General features: G+C 37.2%; 2 protein-coding genes across 2 annotated transcripts in view; one reads left to right on the top strand and one right to left on the bottom strand.

Annotated features, from left to right (window-relative positions):
- The window catches only part of LOC309857126 (uncharacterized protein), a 77,446-nt gene extending 68,210 nt beyond the window's left edge, over positions 1–9,236 (bottom strand). The window contains exon 1 of the mRNA XM_082749986.1: positions 9,173–9,236. The gene's annotated coding sequence lies outside the window, so the exon portion shown is untranslated. The remainder of the gene's footprint in view (positions 1–9,172) is intronic.
- The window catches only part of LOC309857125 (phosphatidylinositol 3,4,5-trisphosphate-dependent Rac exchanger 2 protein-like), a 159,138-nt gene that overhangs the window by 103,214 nt on the left and 33,864 nt on the right, over positions 1–22,060 (top strand). The window contains exons 2-3 of the mRNA XM_082749985.1: positions 9,163–9,233; positions 10,529–10,651. Coding sequence (XP_082606111.1) covers positions 10,529–10,651 — 123 coding nt within the window. The 5' untranslated portion in view covers positions 9,163–9,233. The remainder of the gene's footprint in view (positions 1–9,162; positions 9,234–10,528; positions 10,652–22,060) is intronic.

Raw genomic sequence — 22,060 nt, 5'->3', positions numbered from 1 at the left:
GCCCAGGAAGTTTAAAAAGTATGGTTGTATGGTGAAAAATTATCTTCGCCTAGATGTTGGTGATTTTAATTTTGAAATAATAGTTGTTTTGAGAAAGAATAAAACATCTTTTTGTGGGAAATTAAGTATATATTAATAGGCTCTCAACAAATATGACATAATAAATCCTTTTGGTTCTGAATCATGAAAAAACACCAACATTCCAAGGTTTTTTTGGTCTGGATATTGACATAGTGTTTGGTATCACTGTGATATTTTTAGGCATCTATCTGAGTAACCCAGGGTGGCATATATTTTCTTTTAATGGTTTGTAGAGAGATAGATGCCCAAGAGGGTCAGTCTTCAGTGCTACTGAACAAGTGACAAGTGATTTATTATTCTCTCAGTTTTTGGAGTTTTATATGGATAGAATGTTGTCATGGCAATCTAGGGACAAACTAATATCTGTTCCAAAAGATGAAAACATGCTGCCCATACATTTTCTGTAGCATCATATAGTCTGATGGAGAACAGACATGCAAACTCAAAGTATTTTATAATTGTTGTTCATTGTGTCTGAGTTGAAACTACACAACAAAGGGAGCTTTAAAAATTCCGCTTTGTTTGAAAGGAACTTTAAACTCTGCCTAATAATTTTATAAAAATGTGGTGGACTTTTTACTTATAATCTAATGAAATAATTGTGGGACATTGCTAAAGCCCAGGAAGCCAGAAAAAATTACTTATTTTTATAATGTAGCCCAGAGATGTTGATAATGCAGACGCTTTTAGTCTCAAATTTGTGAATCTCCTTAACAGTGCTATAGGTATTTTAGGATTGTATATACCAGGGATGCTCAACTGCACCACTGTGGTGGTGCTGAGTCATGGCAATGTGGAGAGACATTTTTGGTTGTTGCAACTGGGATGGTAGTTGCTGTTAGCATCTAGTCAGTGCAGGCCATGAAACTCTTAAACATCCTACATGTAAGGACAAACCCCACAACCAATATTTTTCTGGCGCAAGTGTCCAGAGTGTTAATATTGAGATACCCTGGTATATGATGATGAAAAAGAAAAGCAATTGTATGATATTTTTATACTCTAAGTTGCTGATGATTAGATATATTCTAATAGCTGGGAAGATAATACAATAGGGGAATTAATACTACACAGTCTGGTGGTCTTTAGAAACGAAGATCTAGTGAAGAAAATATTTTTTACTTATACCACTAAACTTATTGAGTGCTTACCAAGTGCTAGGCATTGTTGGGAGACACTGGGGAAACCCAAGTGAACAAAACAGATAGACTGCCTTCACAAAGCTCTGGTATGAATGTGGGAGACTAGTAAACTAATACATAAAATGGGACATGGAGGAGCAGGTAGTGCCATAGGGTAGATAAAGTGGAGTAATGGGGTAGATAGGTAATGATAGAGGGTGGGAAAGGGAACACTTAGACTGGATGGCTATGAGAGACCTGAAGCTTAGGAGTGAGTGACAGCAGGAGGCAGCCTGATGAAGTGGGTTTTAGGCAGAGGAAGAAAGTTGTGAAAAGGTGTCAAGGTGGAAAGTAGGTGTGGCTTTCTGGGAAGGCGCAGAGAGGTGGCTGTGGTTGGGCAGAGGTCCAGAATGGGGAAGCTGGGATGAGACAGAATACAAGAGGAGGGAGGGGCCAGATCATGCTCATTTCTTTGTTAGGTTGAGAATATTCCATTGTTTGGATGCCTTTATCCATTTACTTACTGAAGGACATCTTGATTGCTTCCAACTTTTGTCATTTATGAATACAGCTGCTATGAACTTCTAGGTGCAGGTTTTGTTATGGATAAATTTTCAGCTCATTTAGGTAAGTTCTAAGGAACACGATCCTTGAATTGGCATGGTAAGAACATTTATGGGAAGAATATGCCAACTGTTTCCAAAAGTGGCTGTATCAGTTTGCATTCCCACCAGCAATCAGTGAGAGTTTCTGATTATTCGCCATCCTGCCAGCTTTTGGCACTCTGAGTATTTTGGATTTTGTCCTTTCTGATAGGTGTGTAGTATCTCATTGTTTTAATTTGCAGCTGCCTAATGACACTAGATTTGAACACCTTTTCATATGCTTATCTGCCATGAGTATATCTTCTTTGGTGAGGGGTCTGTTCAGTTCTGCCCATTTTTTAATTTCATTGTTGACTTTTGTATTGTTGAGTTTTACTTTGTACCTTTTGGACAATGTTTTTTTTTTTTTTTTTTAATCACATGTGTCATATAATTCTTAGGGAAATACTTCCTGGATTGTGGCTTGTCTTCTTCTCTTGTCATTCACAGAGGAAAAGTTTTTAATTTTAATGATGTCTGGATTGTCAATTATTTTTTTCATGAATCATACCTTTGGTGTTACATCTTAAAAAGTCATCCCCATCGGTGGTGTCACCTAGAAATTTTCCCCTATGTTAATTCTAGGCACTTTATGGTTTTGTATTTTATATTTGGGTCTGATCCATTTTGAGCTAATTCTTCTGAAGGATGTAAAGTCTGTGTCTAGATGATGATGATGATGATGATGATGATGATTATTTTTGTCTTTTTACATGTGGATGTCCAGTTGTTCCCAGCACTGTTAGAAAGACTATCCTTTCTCCAATGTATAGCATAGCCTTTGCTCCTTTGTCAAAGCTTAGTTGAACTATATTTGTGTGAGTCTGTTTCTGGGCTCTCTGTTGTATTTCATTTATCTATTTGTTCTTTAACCAAATCCATATTGTTTTGATTATGGCTTTATAATAAGCCTTGAAATCAAGTAGTGTCAGTCTTCTGACTTTTTTCTTATTTTTTAGTACTGTTTTGGCAATTCTGAGTCTTTTCATTCTCCATATAAACTTATCATTTTGTTGATACCCACAAAAGAACTTGCTAGAATTTTGATTAAAGTTGTGTTAAACCAGGTTGGGAAGAACTAGCATCTTGACATTACCAAGTCTTCCTATCCATTAATGTGGACTACCTCTCTCCACTTATTTAGTCTTTTTTGGTATATTTTTATCAGAGTTTTGTGGCTTTCCTCCTGTTGTACATATTTTGTTAGATTTATAACTAAGTATTTCATTTTTGGAGGTGCTAATATAAATGGTATTGTGGTTTTTTTTTTTTTTAATTTCAGTTCCATTTGTTCATTGCTGGCACAGAGGAAAGTGAGTGAATTTTGTATATTAACCATGTATCCTGCAACTTTGCTATAATTGCTTCTAAGTTCCAGGAGGTTTTTTTGTTGATTCTTTTTCATTTCCCACATAGATAATCATATCATTTGTGAATAAAGACAGTTTTGTTTTTCCTTTCCAACCTATATGCCTTTTACTTCCCTTTTTGTCTTATTATATTAGCTAGGAAACAGAGGACAATGCTGAAAAGGAGTGGTGACAGGAGACATTCTTGCCTTGGTCCTGATTGTAATGGGAAATTTTCTATTTTCTCACTTTATATATGATGTTAGCTGTAGGGTTTTTTTTTTAAGATTTTTTTAAATAATGTTGAGGACATTCCCTTGTATTCTTAGTTTACTGAGTATTTGTAATGAGTGGGTGTTGGAATTGTCAAATGCTTTTTACTTCATCTTTTGATGAGATCATATGATTTTTCTTTTTAGACTGGTAATGTGATGGATTTCATTAGCTGATTTTAGAATTTTGAACCAGCTTTGCATACCTATGGTAAATTCCCCTTGGTTGAGGAGTACAATTGTTTTTAGACATTTGTGGCTTTTATTTGTTAATATATTGCTTAGAACTTTTATACTTATAAGAGATATTGGTCTGTTATTTTCTTGTGAAGTCTTTGGTTTTGGTATTAGTGTGATGTTGGCCTCATAAAAAAAGTGAGGAAATATTTCTTCTATTCATGTCTTCTGAAAGAGATTGCAGAGACTTGGTGTAATTTAAATGTTTGGTAACATTTAATAATTATTATTTTTTTCAAATGTGTGTAGATAGGTTTTTATTATTACAGTAAGATCATTGCTCAGTTTTAGCACCTAGCTTCTCATATGCTGAATATATGTTTATTGTGTATTGTCTGCCTCCTCCCACTGGAATAAGAGCAGAAATTCTTGACTATTTTGTTTATTTGATATGTTTTATATGCCTAAAACAGTGGTTCTCAGTGTGTGCTTTGCAGTTTCTTGGGGTTTTGCAAAATCCTTTTGGAGAATATAGAAGGTCAAAGCTATTCTTGTGGTAATACTAAGACTAAGACTTAATTTGCTTTTTTCTGCCCCACTGTGCTGTTGCTCACACTGGTGGGGGAAAATCAGTCATGTGTAAAACTGCTGATGTTTTAGTGTGAATCGAGCAGTGACACCAAATTCTACTAGGAGCTACTACATACTTCCTGGTCCTCCCTCATGAGGGAGTGACAAGGGGATGCCAATTTCACTTAAAGCTGTAAAAAATATGAGTTTTATTAAGTCCTGACTCTTGAGCATGTGCCTTTTTAATATTCTGTGTGATGAAATGGGAAGTATATCTAGTACTTCTGCTGCATACTCAAAAATATGGTTGTCTCCAGGGACTAGAATTTGTGATTGGGTTGCTATGGAACATTATATTTACTTGAAATAACAACTGTGAGATAAACTATGTTTCAGTTTCAGGGCACTCAGGCATTTGGCAGATACTTTTTTTCAAAAAAAAAGAATAAAGTAAGCTTTTCACCTCAAGGAAAACAACTGATAGTACTTGTTGATGATGATAAATTCAAGTTTGCAAGGAAATTCGAGTTTTGGAAAATTTATATCTATGAGCTGGATACTTTCCAAATACCTACAGATTTTTCTAATGAGTTGGATAGTGATATTAACTATTGTGATGGTGGGTTTTCTTTGATATAAAATAACAAAATGTGTTAATATCTTGAAGATATATTTAACTCCCAGTGAATCATTGCTAAAAAAAAAAAAAAAAAGTACAGCATCAAGCATATGTAATACATCCCTTCAAACTGCAGATAGATTAGTTGGTTTTAATGCAACAGAGTGTGGAGAGTTCACTGATATCATTGGTTTCAGATTAAAAATCATGACTACCCTTTAAGAAATGACCACTTAATGAAGTTTGGTGTTGTATTAAAGAAGAATATCCACAACTATCTGAAAATGTTATAGCAATGAACATGTCTGTGTGACTTTTAAGAGTGATCTACTGTGCGTGCCTGACAGGAAGAGTGGGGAGGACAAAAATGAGTTGAAGGAGATAAATTAGTACATCAGAATTATAAAGTAAACTGGTACATTCTGAGAATGAAATTCATCGTGGAGTTTGTCTTACCCTTTCAACAAGCAGTGGCCCAGATGGGCAGACATGGAGGAAGGGAATTGCTGTTTTCTCTCTCTTTTATCCTCATGAGTTTTCTTCCTTCTTTTACTCTCTTGGTTGCACATTTGTGACATTTTTAGCTTTCTTAAGCTTTAATTAATATATGGCATTTATCCCGTTTTACCAAATACATGGTAGGAAAAAAACAAAATGGAAGAAACTGAAGAGGAGATGAAGAATTCTGTTCTTGGTGTAGGGAAAGAGAAGCCCCTGACTGCAGTGAATCTAGGAATGTGTTGTGTAATCATTGTTAGCTGAATGCTGGCAAATTGAGTTCATGCTGACACACCTGCAAGCTGGAAGGCACAAGAAAGGGTAACTGTGAGCCTCACCTCTTCCAAATGCAATGTAGTCTGTCTTAGGTCACTGGTCTCTGCATCTCCCTAGCCTTCAGACATATTATGCCCCGTTTATGCAGCCCATATTTGAGGTTCATGGTCCAAACGGTATCCTCTGGTATGATGATCAGGAACACCAAGTGGCAGATCCAGAGGTTATTGTGAATAGAGGGAGCTGACATAGGGTTTGAAAATAAAGAAGAAATAACTGAACCCATTTTTGCTATTGAGACTCACTTATTTCTTCGCGGTCTGTTTCTTTAGTCTTTGGAAGAATAAACTCACAGGAGTGTTCATCAGATGTGGTCTCTATACCAACTATATCAGAATCATCTGGGGAACTTACCAACGTGCAGATTTCTGGGTCCTCAACTAGTCTGCTGAGTCAGACCTTCTGGGGATAGGGCAATCTGCAATTAGAAGAAACTCTCCAGATTTCATGCACAATAAAAAGCTTGAGAACCACTGGCATTACAAGCTTTTTCCAGTACTTACTTTCAATGTATTCATATCAAAGTGAAGATGACCTAATTCTGATGAAACTCTGGACCAATAGGAATTAACGAATGCAGAGATAAAACAGTGTATGAAATCTCTCATGTATTTTTGTATTTAGGGTATTAATGACTAATTGGAGAAAAATTAAATGCTCCAATTACAAAGACTGAAAGGACTTTGTAGATGCTGGTTTTTACAAGAGGATTCTGAAAACATGTTATTTTTCTTTATCTTAGGGAAAGAAGACTTACATGTTTTGTTAAGAATGTCAGTTTTAGTGATTTTGTGCTCTAGGCAAACTATCTGAAATCTGACTGAACGGTGTGTATTAAATGAAAGACAAATGCCTCATCAGAAATGTTAACAATTTCCAGGTTTTCTTTCATATACAGTTAAACAAAAAGTTCCATGTTGTCACAGAGGCTAAGAAGATAAAAAGTCAGGTGAAGATACAGTTTACTTTCTTAGTGTGTATGTGCCTTTCTAACTCACATTTTGATCCATTCGTACTGTCTCCTTACTTTAATTCATGGGCTTCAGAATGTGACTGAGTTTAGCTCCTAAGAAAAGGTTTATAAATGTAGAGGTGAACTTTCGGTTTTGCTTGCATGAGAGGTTACCTGTTTACTGTGTGGTCAACACGAAATGTAAACTAGGCGACTACACCACCATGTTATTTTAAGACTAAGTGGAAAGAACTGATGGAGCCTTTTTGATATGAGTGTACAAAACCAAATCTAAAATTAAAAATGAGACTGATAGTGATTAAAATGGGCAAAGTCAGAAAATTTGAAATCTCTTTTCATGAGTAATTTTACTTAACTCTAGATAATAGTTCAAAAATCATATCACAAGTTTCCAATTAAAAAAACAAGGACAAGACATCCATTACTTTCTTATTAAGTTTATTTAATTCAGCTGAATTATTTCATTCTGTTGAGGCTGTTAGTATTGATGTGGCTTTGTAATTATAGACTGAAACATGAACTAATTGAATCAGGAATAGAGATGAGTTTGAAGCTAATGCTAGGAATGAGGTCCTATGGCTCATTTTTTTTAATAGTTTTGCTTTTCTTTTTACTAATGTTACAGTATGCTCACAGCCAAATATTCTGTGCATAAGGAGGTATACAAAGGTCACTTTAACCACTGTTGCATTTTGATATGTGCTACATATTTTTTCTTAGTATGAATGCACACTGCCATTACACAAGTATATTTATGCCTATATGCTTGTGTGTGTAATATGTATTTGTGTGTACATATAAGTGTGTACCTATCAAGAAAGCTGTTTGATAAATTTGTTCATGAAACAATATTTTATAGACATCTATTTACACATATTTCTATGAAATTTTGGTCACATTCCACTTATGATTATAGTTCTGCATAGTATTTTGTAATTTGCATGTACCATTATATAAATGATTCCCTTTTGAATGGGCATTTATGTTGTTTCCAATGTTTTCACTTTTGTAATTAATATTTCATCTTATCTGAAAAGCTTTCTTGGGATAAATTCTTGGAGGTAAGAATTTCTGGGTTAAAGGGTATGCCCATTTAAAAATTTGAGATATATGGTCAAGTTATTCCCAGATATGTTGTGCCATTTTATACCCCCCCCTTTTTTTAGAAGGGGGAGGGGCAGAGACAGAGGGAGAAAGAGAATCTTAAGTAGGCTTCACACTCAGCCCAGAGCCTGATGTGTGGCTCCGTCTCACAACTCAGAGATCAGGACCTGAGCTGAAATCAAGAGTTGGATGCTTAATCAACTGAGCCACTGAGGCGCCCCTGTGCCATTTCATATTCTTACTCCAGTGTGCTTGAGGGTGATTTGGAACATTATGAGCAATACTGGGTTTTCTTAATCTCTCTTTTTTTAAAAAATATTTTATTTATTGACAGAGAGAGAGAGATCACAAGTAGGCAGAGAGGCAAGCAGAGAGGGTTTTCTTAATCTCTTAAGTCTTTGTAAATATAGCATGTCAAAAATGGGATTCTTACTTTAATCTTCATTTGTTTGATATTAGTATCCAGAGGTTCCTTGGAGACTCTGTGTGCCCTGGGGATTGATGGGCTATGTACTCATACCCCAACTTGGCTGGTAGTACTTGAAGTTCTTAAGACAGACAGGGAAACAATGATTTCACCTGGTTACTAGGTGGCTAATGAGCAATGTCTTGAGGACACAAGTGACTGCATGGAAAGTCACTTCTCCTTTTCCTTCCAAACTTTCTATTTTAAGGCCCAATATAAAAAGTTCTTTCTACTCTTTTCTTCGTTTGCAAAAATAATAGCTTACTTGGTCATGGGTCCAAGTTTAATTAATGACTTATTAAGGAGAGTCCAGATCTTTGAAATACTAAGGAACTTTTCTGCCTACCATAGGGCTTTGGAGAGCCCTGACCTGATCCCAGAAATGCAAAATCTGGCTTTCTAAAACTTGGCAGGGGGTAGTTAGGAAGGGAAGGGAAATTGTTTCATTCCTTCTTGAAGAGTCACTTTCTTTCTCTCTTTCTCTTTCATTCTCTTTCTATCTTTGACTCCCTATTTCTTCCCTCAGTCTATCTCAGTCTATCTTAGTTCCAAAGGATCACCTTGGAATTTCTGACCCCTCCCCTTTTTTAAAAATCAGAAATCCCATTTTTCATTAGATCTTGGTGTTATGTGCTTCACAAGACTTAGAAGTTTAGGAAACATTTGACTCCTGTTTACCACAGAACAATGAGATCGTGATGGATAAATTTAGTTCATGTATATACATGGTCACTTTTGGTCTTGCCCCCAAATTCTGAAGGATATAATTCCCAGGGAAAAACCACTGTGAACCAGGGTTTCACTTTTTACAACAAAACTATTATTCTCAGTAGTTATTGGGTTTTTAAACTCTGGCTTCCTACAAAAAATTTAGTTCTAATCAATACCCTGTTATTTTACTAACCTAATGTTGCCTTCACAAAATCTTTTTTTATTTGTTTGTTTCATGCAGGCATTCTTACAAGAATTAACCAGTGTGCAGCATCAAAAATTGAGAAAAATATAACAAAAGAAACAGTAAAGGTGAGGAGACACAGACAGCCCTTAACCCAAGCACACATTCCCTTTTAGTTAAAATTTCTTCTGTGGGATGTTACTCTAGGCTTTTCAGCTTCTCCTCAGTTCCACTATAAGTTCTGCACCAGCCACTTGTGTGGGCAACCCTGAGATAAAGGGAAAGAGGGTTTGGGAAAAGAAACAGAGACTGACAAGGATGGCGAGAAGACATGGAACAACTTTCTGCCAAGGCCTTAGGACAGTTTGAAAAGAGGGAGAAAAACAAACTCCTGACCAAGAACCTCAGTGTCTGTGAGCAGGGGGGAATAGAGCCCTAAGTGGGAGAATTGCCAGATGTGGCTTAGGAAGGCAAGGGTAAATGATTTGAGTGGTTCCGTGGTGCGGATAATGTCTGCATAATGTCTTCAACTCAGAAACACATGTATAAGCCCTTCCTTTTAGGCTGCAGGAAAGGAAAATGATGAAGGGTTTTGTAAAGGGGGGAGGAGGTAAATGAAAATTAATTGCACTACATTACTATTCATTTAAGCTGCCTAAATTATTATTGATGTTTATTTTTGGTGCTGATTTGCTGTTTTATTTTACAAAAATTAAAAAATTCCCAAGGATTTTTATAGGCTCTTCTGACTATTTTTTCATAAATTAAAAATGAACTTTCAAATTCTCTTACCATGGGAGCATTTTAGTTTGTGTGCTTTAGGTCTCAAGCAAAAGACACTTATTATTCAAATGACTTGGAGACACTTCAGCTCTCATTTGGGGACTCCAGACAGAAGAGAAGGTTCAGGACCTGTGACTCAGGGAGGTCGATAAGATTGCCAGGTTCTGTCTAGCTCTTCACTTTGCCATTCAGGTTATCCACTTTGCCCCAGGAATGGCTCCTCTCATCCCTGCAAAATGACGTTGTAGCTGTCCAAGCTATCACTTCCAGACAGCACCTTTCCAGAGGGGAAGCTGTCCATTCCAGGATGCCGTTCCAGAACCAAAGAAGCCTTTGCTCTGAAAAGCCTACCAGCAAATCTGCCTGCACTATGTTACCTGCTGCCCATTCTCACTAATGGGTTTGGGACTGTCATGCTTGGATTTAGTCACTCGGGTTTTTCCTGAGAGCCAGGAATGGGTTCCTGGTTCCCAGAGCTGTGTAGGAGTAGAAAGGATGTCCATACAAAATTGGTCCTCTGCTCTCTGGGTGGGTGGAAAGGATAAGCATGCCCTGAAATTTTCAGCTTGGAAAGAGAATACCATCCTCTCATGGACTTTTTTTTTACCTGCTTCATTATTGCACTTATATTTATTTGTAGATGCTGTTCTCAAACATTGAAGATATCCTTGCTGTACATAAGGAATTTTCAAAAGTCGTGGAAGAATGCCTGCATTCAGAACCTAACGCTCAACAAGAAGTGGGAACCTGCTTTCCTCACTTTGTAAGATCAATTTCTGTTTATTTTAGAAGCTCTGGATTTTAAGGTTTTAAGGTATAGCTCCAGATTTTAAGGTTTAGCTTTTAGCACAGTAGCATGTGAGAACTCAGTGTAGAAGTAAAATGTGACACGGAAAATTTGGGGTCTTTTAAGGCCAATGAAATCTTCCACTGAGAGCCAGAAAGGGGATGAGGGCCTCACATCATCCATTTTACTCAGTGAAGAACAAACAGCCTTTTCTTTTTCCCAGCAAGTTAGTTCTTCGCATCCTCTGTAGCTTTGAATCCTAATGAATATTCAGGCTGTTCATAATGAATGGATTTTTATGTTTCTCCCAAAGACAGAGCATTTCCCTTTTGAGGCAGAAAATCCTTACTCTTATAATGGCGTGATGAGCCTTTTGTGAGTCAGAATGTTTCCTTGTTAATCGGCTGGTGACAAGCCTGCGGGTGAACAAGGGGTGTCACTCTAGGTACACAGACACCAGAGTCTTGGTGTTTCTCAAGGGTAGTTTCTCAGAAGGTCATACTGAGTGGTGGAGAAGTATAACCAGTCAGACCTCAGTTGTTTCAAATTACACATCACGCTCATGTAATCATTTCTGTCTCTTTGGACAGGATAGTTGAAATTATTTGTGTAATTGATTTATAAAATAAGAAGTCACCTATAAAATGAAAATTATTTTTAGAACTGAAGGGCATTCATAGCAAAAAAAAAAAAAAAAAGAAAAGAAAAATAGTGCTGCTATTTATAGCATTCCACAGACGCTAATTTTCCGAACACCTACCTGAATTTCTTTCTATACCAAAGTGCTATATAATTGATGTTTTATTTTAAAATGCATAAGAGTATTTTGTCACAGAAGTCAATGTTTGTTTATTTTTATTTATATTTAGCCTTTAGAAAGGTAATGGTATGTAGTCTCTAAGGCTGTAATTCTGTATGTAGTGGGCAGAGCTGCATATGTCCTTTTTATAATCAGGAAATATTTCATAAAGGTAATTAATATTAAATGGAGAGAGGCTCCTTGGCATAGGAAGATCAAGCCGTACTTTCCTTGGGTATAACTAGAAACCATGCATGATTGTGTCCACTTAATCCAGATTGTTCCTCTTCATGAAGGAATTCCCATCTTCTGCCAGATGGGCATTTGCTGCCTTAGTCCAGGGCCTCACATGGGAATCTTGCACTCTGACATCCATTTCCTCAGTAACACACTATGAATCTGTCATCCATGAATTTAGCTAAACTATTTCTGAAGCATATTTCATTCTGGGTCATACCATCTCTTGAAATAAGTAACTCAATATATATATATTTTACTTTATCAAGTTATCAATGATTTTTTAATACTTTTTATTTTTTCAGCATAACAGAATTCATTATTTTTGCAGCATACCCAGTGCTCCATGCAACCCGTGCCCTCTCCAACACCCACCACCTGGATCCCCCAACCTACCACCCCCCACCCCTTCAAAACCCTCAGATTGTTTTTCAGAGTCCATAGTCTCTCATGGTTCACCTCCCCTTCAAATTTCCCTCAACTCCCTTCTCCTCTCCATCTCCCCTTGTCCTCCATGCTATTTGTTATGCTCCACAAATAAGTGAAACCATATGATAATTGACTTTCTCTGCTTGACTTATTTCACTCAACATCATCTCTTCCAGTCCTGTCCATCTTGCCACAAAAGTTGGGTATTCCTCCTTTCTGACGGAGGCATAATACTCCATAGTGTATATGGACACCTTTCTTATCCATTCATCCATTGAAGGGCATCTTGGTTCTTTCCACAGTTTGGCGACCGTGGCCATTGCTACTCTAAACACTGGGGTACAGATGGCCCTTCTTTTCACTACATCTGTATCTTTGGGGTAAATACCCAGTAATGCAATGGCAGGGTCATAGGGAAGCTCTATTTATAATTTCTTGAGGAATCTCCACACTGTTCTCCAAAGTGACTGCACCAACTTGCATTCCCACCAACAGTGTAAGAGGGTTCCCCTTTCTCCACATCCTCTCCAACACATGTTGCTTCCTGTCTTTCTATTTTTGGCCATTGTAACTGGTGTAAGGTGGTATCTCAATGTGGTTTTAATATGAATCTCCATGATGGCTAGTGATGATGAACATTTTTTCATGTGTCTAATAGCCATTTGTATGTCTTGATTGGAGAATTGTCTGTTCATATCTTCTGCCCATTTTTTGATATGATTGTCTGTTTTGTGTGTGTTGAGTTTCAGGAGTTCTTTATAGATCCTGGATATCAACCTTTTGTCTGTACTGTCATTTGCAAATATCTTCTCCCATTCCGTGGGTTGCCTCTTTGTTTTTTTTGACTGTTTCCTTTGCTGTGCAGAAGCCTTTGATTTTGATGAAGTCCCAAAAGTTCATCTTTGCTTTTGTTTCCTTTGCATTTGGAGACATATCTTGAAAGAAGTTGCTGTGGCTGATATCGAACAGGTTACTGCCGGTGTTCTCCTCTACGATTCTGATGGATTCCTGTCTCACATTGAGATCTTTTATCCATTTTGAGTTTATCATCATGTACAGTGTAAGAGAATGGTCGAGTTTCGTTCTTCTGCATATAGCTGTCCAGTTTTCCCAGCACCATTTATTGAAGAGACTGTATTTAATTTTAGACCAATATCACTGATGAATATGGATGCTAAGATTCTCAAAAAGATCCTAGCAAACAGGATCGAATAGCACATTAAATGACCAGGTGGGATTCATCCCTGGGTTACAAGGGATTCGCAAATCAATCAATGTGATAGAACAAATCAATAAGAGAAGAGAGAAGAACCACGTGGTCCTCTCAATTGATGTAGAAAAAGCATTGGACAAAATCTAGCATCCATTCCTGATTAAAACACTTCGAAGTATAGGGATAGAGGGAACATTTCTGAACTTCATAAAATCTATCTATGAAAGACCCACAGCAAATATCATCCTCAATGGGAAAACGCTGCAGCCTTCCCATTGAGATCAGGAACACGACAAGGATGCCCACTCTCACCACTCTTGTTCAACATAGTATTAGAAGTCCTAGCAACAGCAATCAGAGAACAAGGAGAAATAAAAGGTATCTAAATAGGCAGTGAAGAAGTCAAACTCTCTCTCTTCGCAGATGACGTGATTCTTTATATGGAAAACCCAAAAGACTCCACCCCCAAACTACTAGAACTCATACAGCAATTCATAACGTGGCAGGATACAAAGTCAATGTACAGAAATCAGTGGCTTTCTTATACACTAACAATGAAAATACAGAAACTGGGGGCATCACGTTACCTGATTTCAAGCTTTACTACAAAGTCATGATCACCAAGACAGTATGGTACTGGTATAAAAAACAGAAGTGGCGGGGGGGTGGGAGGTTGGGGTACCAGGTGGTGGGTAATATAGAGGGCATGGGTGGCATGGAGCACTAGGTGTGGTGAAAAAATAATGAATACTGTTTTTCTGAAAATAAATAAATTGAAAAATTAAAAAAAAAAAAAAGACACATAGACCATTGGATCAGAGTAGAGAGCCCAGATATGGACCCTAAGCTCTATGGTCAATTCATCTTCCACAGAACAGGAAAAAATATACAGTGGAAAAAAGACAGACTCAATATATTTTTTGCTGGCTATATAAAATAGTATACATTGTTGCTTTCCAAATGTATGTCATGGAAATTCCAGAGGGTACTTCGGTTCTAATATTTGATCAATACATTTTCTGTGTCTTCCTGGTATTGGAGCTGCTTTGGTAGATACTAATCCAAGCCACTGAGAGAAAATTTAATGACGGAAGGATGCTCAGAGGCCATGATGGTGAAATTACTCCCTTTTTGAAAGTACCCCTTCTGTAGCAAATACGAAGGTTATTTATTTTGTTCCTACTTGATCACTTTTAGTGAGAACTATAAACACTAGAAGACCTTTATGTTAATCCTGAATCTGCCTACCACTGCCCATTATGGATTGCCCTTGCAATTTCCACCCAGTGGTCTTGGCTTTTGTTTTGGAGCTACACGCTGTTGTAAGTCCTATTACAGTATGACAGCTGTCTGAAAGTAGCTACCATTTCCTTACTTTATTATACTAACAAATCATTCTACTTGAAATTACCTCTCATACTTTTTCACAGAGAGTCTCATATTAGAGTCTTCAAAGTCCATCATTATCTTAGTCACTTGTTGCTGACTATTCTCATTTGTTCCTGTCCCTCCTAAACACAGCTGTCCAGATTGGTGCATGTGAACTGCAGGGTACTAGGTCTCTCTATTCTTGCATGATCAGGCACATGCTTTTCCCTGTTCCTAAAATGCTTTCTTCCCTCACCCTGCCTGGGAATGATGGATTCATCTCTCTGAACCTTGCTCAGATACTACTTTTTTTTTTTAAGCTGTATCTGAACCCTCTCAGGAAAGCTAAGCACTCTCTTCTCTGTAATTTGCTACCATTTGGCTCATTTACTTAGTATTGCATACATCATATTGGACTCTAGTTAATATAACCTTTTTTCTTAGATTATTATTCTTGAATCAGAGAAAATTGATAAATAAAGTGTGCTTAGATACATACATAGAATAGAGCTCCCAAAATATTGTAAACACTTTGGACACATAGCGTATGTTCACAAACATCATACAGGTTAATCTTTCCAAGTAACTACTGCCATGACTCTCTCTAACTTATCCTTATTCAAATTCACAGAAAGACAAGTTTCGTATATATGATGAATATTGTAGTAACCATGAGAAGGCAGAGAAATTGGTTCTCGAACTTAACAAAATAAGAACAATCTGCAAATTTTTTTTGGTAAGTATATGTATGAGTGTTACCATACGCTGTGATTTGTTGATAGGCTCTCTAAGGAACCAAGGACTAGCGTCAGTGTGGTGTAAAAAGTACTCATGGGACAATGCTTTAAATGTGTCTAACCTAGGAGACTAGAGTCCCAAAGGACTCTAATCGTAAGAGGAGAGAGTTGGCAGGAGCTCATGGATGGGCAAACACTGATAATGCCCTCTCCTGGCTGACTATGAATTGTTTGTGAGAACCACAGATTCTTAGTGAGAGAAGACATTTATGCTCATCATCGCTTTTATATCCCTCAGCTCCCTAGGGTTTCATTTGCTTTTCTAAGAGAGCTGTAAGTGGGGCAGTCACAGGAAGGAAGCAGATCCTGGATATGGTAGAAAAGAAATTTAAAGATTGACCTTTCTCCTGCATAAATTCTTTACTCACTTTCCACAGAAAGAATAAGAATCTATGTTTCATTTCTTCAGGATAGCACAAAGAAATGCATATTTTGGTAGTAATTTGGGCAATTTAATTGCCAGTGAGGACCACATTGAAGTGTACAATTCAATAATATCTAGCCAATTGTGGAGTGGAGGAATAATCCCCAATATCCAGTTATAGAGATTTCTAGCACATCCCTCATGCCTGCTCATGGCCCATCTCTACAACCCCTGTAAACTTTAGGCAATCATTGATTTATTTTCAATCTCTGTAGTTTGCCTTTTCTGGATAGTTCTTACAAATGGAATCCTTCAATGTAATATTTTACACCTGGTTTCTTTTACTGAGTAAAATGTTTTGAGGTTCATCCCCATTGTGACATGTATCCATATGCCATTCATTTTTATTGCTGGATAGTATTCGTTGTACGGCTATACCATATTTTATTTATCCATTTGCCAGTATATGGGCTTTGGTCAGCAAGCAGGTATGAGTTTAATGATGGGCCTTGAAGATCTTTTTGGAGAGAGGTATTAGTATAGAAAAAGTCAGGAAATGTCCAGTTTGAACTGTTTTATAAACGATGCTGAGATGAACATTCATGTACAAGTCTTTGTGTGGATATTTTCATTTTCTTGGATGGATGCTAAGAGTGGAATTGCTAGGTCATAGTAAGTGTATATTTAAGAAACTGCCAAAATGACTGTGCCATATACACCAGCAATGTATGTTTGCAGATTCTTTATATCTTTGCAAACACATGGTATTAACAGTTGCAATTACAGCTGGTTTAGTGGGTGTAGTTTATCTCAAGATGATTTTTATTTGCATTTCTCTCATGACCATTGATATCAGGTATGCTTTCAATGATCTCATTAGACATTCATATATCCTGTTAGTGAAATGCTTATTCAGAACTTTTGCTCAATTTTTAAATTGAGATGTTTATCTTATATTGAGCTACAAGTGTTCTTTATTTTGGAATACACCTTCTGTATCTGACATATAATTTGTGAATATTTCCACTCAGTGTGGTTTGTTTAAAAATGTTATCTTTTGGAAATCAAAATTCTTACATTTTGTTGAAGTAGGATTTATTAAATTTTTCCCTATGAACATATTTTCATTTTATTTAAGAAGTCCGTATTCAGGTTTTATTCTTACTTGTTAAGTTTTTTCCCAAGTATTTCGCTCTTTTTGATGCTGTTGTGATTGGAATGATCTTAATATCATTTTTGGACTGTTTATTGCTACCATATAAACATTTGACTTTTATTTATTTTTGTTTATTGTATATTTTTGTATCATGTGCTTTAAATTCATGTATTAGTTCTAGTAGTTTTTTGGTAGATTCTTAGGACACTTTACATATAGAATGAAGTCATCTGAGGGTAAAGACAGTTATATTACTTCCTTTACAATATAATTGTCTTTTTTATCTCCCTGGGTTTTGCACTGGTTAGAACCAGTTTACTATTGAATAGAAGTGATAAGAACAGACATGCCTGCCTTGGTTCTGATCTTGGGGGAAATCAATCAGTTTTTCATCATGAAGTGTGATGTTAACTGTTGTCACAGATGTCCTCTTACAGTTGAAGAAGTTCCACTATATTCATAGTTTGTCAAGAGTTTTTATTGGAACCTTTTTGCTTTTTCCAACGTAGGTGTTTAAAGCTATGAATTTTGCCCTACACACTGCATTAGTTTTATTCCCTAAAATTTTACATATGTTTTGTTATTGAAAAGGTCTAGTTTCCTTTGTAATATCTATAGTCTATTCTTTATTTAGAGTTTGTCTTGGAAGGCAGTTCTGCATGGGACTGTGTCCCTGCACATTTTCTGAGTGGAGGGACTGACTGCTTTTGTTCTGGCTGATCTTTAAAGGATGTTTATATCACAATATAAGGGACGTTTATATCAGAAAGTAGAGATATTCTCTTCCTCCTAAGTGATGGGCAGTCATGCCTGCTGACCTCATGAAAGATGCATGGTTCTTAGCCTTAGGTCTCCTTTCCTGGTGTCCCATGTGCATGGGCCACCTGGTCTTCCCTGTGTTGCAATTTGGGAACTGAGCCTTGGCAAACTGGCCCCCAAATAATGATACTCTGGCTACTGCTATTGCTCTAAGGGGAAAAAAGTCCTGTAGCTCTGGCTTAGGAGTTTCACGTGTTCTTCCAGCATCCAGAAATCTCTGGCCTGTTGACTTTTGAGCTTGTCAGTAGGGTAAAATCTTAGAATCATCAGTTTTAACATTCTGTTATTTTATTTCCCAATGTTGGAATTTTTCAAATTTCTTCCTGTAGTTGACTTTTTAAATTTAATTCCATTTTGGTCAGAGAACATAATTAAATCATTTAAATCTTTTTAAATTCATTAAGACATTTTTATGGCTTAGCATGTGATCTGTCCTGGAGTTTTTTGTTTTTTCCCCCTCTCTGTATGCTTCATGTGTGCTTAAAAACTATGCATATTCTGCAGCTGTTGAGTGGAATATTCTATAAATGTTAGGTCAGTTTTGTTCATAGTGTTGTTCTTCTCTTCTTTGTCTTTTCCTCTAGGTGTTCTGTCAGTTATTGAGGGTAGGATATTGAAATCTATAGGTATAATTGTTAAATTGTCTGTCTTGCCTTTCAATTATGTCAGTTTTGTTTCATATGTATTGGGGCTCTGTTATTAAATATATACGCATTGAAAGTGCTTGTATTTTTATTTCTATTGATCATAAAATGTTTTTCTTTGTCCCTAGGCATATTTCTTTTCTTTTTTATTTATTTATTTGTTTGTTTTTTTAAAGATTTTGTTTATTTATTTGACAGATGGAGATCACAAGTAGGCAGAGAGGCAGGCAGAGAGAGAGGGAAGCAGGCTCCGTGCTGAGCAGAGAGCCCGATGTGGGGCTTGATCCCAGGACCCTGAGATCATGACCTGAGCTGAAGGCAGAGGCTTAACCCACTGAGCCACCCAGGTGCCCCGGGATATTTCTTTTCTTAAAGTCTGTTTTGGCTGATATTATTATAGCCATGACACTTCTTGTACTGTTTGTTTATCTTTTTCCAGTATTTTACTTACAAACTATTTAGGTCTTTGAATCTAAAACATGTCCCTGGTAGACAGTATATAGTTAGATCCTACCTTTTTTTTTTTTTAAGTATATTTTATTTAAATTCAATTAGCCAACTATAGTACATCATTATGGATCTTGCTTTTTTTATCCAGCCTGATCATCTCTGACTTTTGATTGGAGTGTTCCATTCATTGATCTTTAACTGAATTATTGATATTGTATTGACAGGTATTGTTTTACTGTTTTTTCTGTATGTGTTTTTATTGTTGCCCCTCTGTTCCTCCTTTACCTTCCTTAGTGTACTGTTTTATCTCCTCTGTTGCTGTTTTTGAACTATTTTTTTTAGTGTTTAGTTTTTTAGTGTTTTTTTTAGGTTTTTTTTTTTTTTTTTTTTTTTTTTTACTGTTTAGTGTTTTTAGTGTTTAGTGTGATTGCTCTAAGAACAATATTCATCTTAATTTATCAAGTCTATTTCCTGAAGTTGGTTTTTGTTTTTTGTTTGTGTTGTTTTGTTTTGCTGTTGTAACTTTCCTGGACTTGATTTAAGAACCTGTGACTCTTGTATGTACAGCTTCTATCTCTACTCATTTTTTTGTTTGTTTGTTTTATAATTTAGCCTTTCTTTATAGGGGGTGACTACAGTAACTGCTTAACTTAGTTCTGTTGGTGGTTTGTCAGAGGTGACTAAACATCGTTAATCATCTTGTCTATGGATCTATGTGTTAGTTGGTGGGGGGTGGGGGAGACATTCAAAGGGTAGGCAGTTTACAAGTCAGATCTAGGTCTTTATTTCCATGGGGATACCCCTTCCCCTTTGGGTCTTTTCTACAGATGCACAGCCTGATATCTGCTCCAAAGAGGGCTGTAATCTCAGGCCAACAGAATTGTGGGCATTCTCCATTTTTCTTATAGAGTGTGCTAACTTTATTGACATTGCCCTCAGGAGTGAGATATTTACCCTCTGCAGTAAAGGGTCTACCTGAAAGCAGGTTTTCAGGGTCTATCACTATGTCAGGGCCCCTTTGATGGAGCCACTGCAGGACAGCCACTGTGGAAGCACCATTTTGATAGGGCCACTGGGCAGGGTGAGCTGAGGAGGATGGGGGCATGAGGAGGCAGAGGGAAGGTGGGAGAAGCTCTTGTGAGAATGTTATAGACTCCCACCTTTCTTATCTGAAATTTCCACAGTTTTTCATGAATAAAAATATCGTTTTTTTTTTGTTTGTTTGTTTGACTTTAGTTGATTTCCAGAGCTCTGAAGTTGATATTTTTGACAATTTGCTGAGGTTACAGTTGTTTTTTTGTTGTTGTTGTTGTTTTGGTTTGGTTTGGTTTGGTTTTTTTGGAAGAGGATTTACTGATCCCTTTTCTCTGCCACAGCCAGAAGAGGTGTCTATGCCACTAAAATTTTAGGGCTTTTTAGGAGGTGTTAGAGCTTCATTGTCTTAGTGAATCCGGTCTTTTCTCAGCACAGTCAACTCTTTGATCCCCCTTGGTCTAGTTTATTGACTGAATTGTGTCAAGCCATGCCAGTAAAGTCCGAAGAGTGCTGGTTTTTATATGGTCTTACAGCACAGTCTGGTAGGAAACCTGGCTTTTATAATTCCCGCTCTGGTACTAAGTGACCTCTAATTACTTGAATGACTTTAAGAAATTCATTACATCGCTGGTGTCATTTTCCATCTCTGTAAAATGGGGGTTAATAACAGTCACCCTTGGGAAGACAGGTGAGAGCTTACAGATTTGGTGATAAATACTTGGATATGCCACCACCGTTTTCATCATCAGGGAGATCTCTGGGAGGTCATTTAGAAGATATTCTTTCTGGACGCATGGAGAGAGAGTTGGCTTTCATAAGCCAGTCTAAAGTGACAACCCACCTCTGCTGTTATGAAGACAGTCCATGATCTGTACGGGCCTATTAGACAAGGAAATAACAGTGTTAAGCAGTCATGAAATTCTTAGGGTACTTCAACCCAGGGATGGGGAAAGGGGTGGATGTGTTTATAAGGGGTGCTAACTTATGTAGGGATGCTGAAACATCACTGGAAATACAGTGAGATGTACATGGTTGTGTTTCATATGGTTCCTCTGGGGACAGCACCATGTGGGGTTGGAAAAAATATTTTGGTAAACTGATTGCAATGGGGGATGAAGCCCTCAAAGAGCATGCTTGAGTCAGAACATTTCTTTGCTTCCCTGTCTTCTAAAGTGTCTGGGTGAAGTTAAAGGCATGATGTTAGTTTTGCTGACATGAATACATTTGGCTAAAGCCAAGTTGCTCACGACAGTCGGGGGTGGGGGCATATACTGCTACCCCCAGTCTTTTCTTTTTCATCCTTTCCTGTTTAGCTCTTGGTCTCGCTTCTCAATGTATGTAGGACAGTAGTCTCAACCCTTGTAAAATGCTGGTATAAAGGTTGTTAAATTATCAGTATGATATTTGAGGAGCCCTTTTCTCCATTTATTACATATTTATTGACTACTTTCTTTTTGCCAGCCACTCTGATAGGCATTGTAGGAAAAGGATTTGGCACAAGTTTCTAATCTTTTTCTTTTTTAAATTGATACTTAAACTATGAAATAAAGACAAGATGCTTCAGAGGATATAGGCTTTTTTTTTTTAATCAGAGTTGATTCTCTCTTCTATTACATCTTATTCTGATTGCTGCTTTTGAGATTTCTCCATTCATCTTGCCTCTCTGGTGATCATACCTGACCTCCTTCTCAGAGACTGGCTGGCCATTGTCACTGGTAGTGTATTATAACTAAAAGTAATTTAGCAATCACTTGGTTAAAACACGACAGTTTTACAGGCAGGAAAACTAGCATTCTGAAATCAACCCAAAGTGGGAGCTCTCTGCCACTCACGGAGCTCCCAGGGGAGTGAGCCGGTCCGATGGTGGAAGCAAACGGGTCACACACAATAACTGAAAGCGAAAACTGTTTATTAGCATGTACCACACAATAGCTAATACAAGACAGACAACTCTAGCCATGTGGGCTAGGGAGAGGGCTCGATCCCCTTCTCGGGAGCACACCGTTTGGGTGCATCGACTGATAAGGTGACCAATCCCCTCCCTGGAGCACACCTTTTGGGTGCATCGACCGGG

The sequence above is a fragment of the Mustela nivalis genome (genome assembly GCF_964662115.1).
Source record: "Mustela nivalis genome assembly, contig: HAP1_SCAFFOLD_405, whole genome shotgun sequence".
NCBI lineage: Eukaryota > Metazoa > Chordata > Mammalia > Carnivora > Mustelidae > Mustela > Mustela nivalis.
Note: the sequence above shows the minus strand (reverse complement) of the source record. Positions and strands in the feature narration are given on the sequence as shown.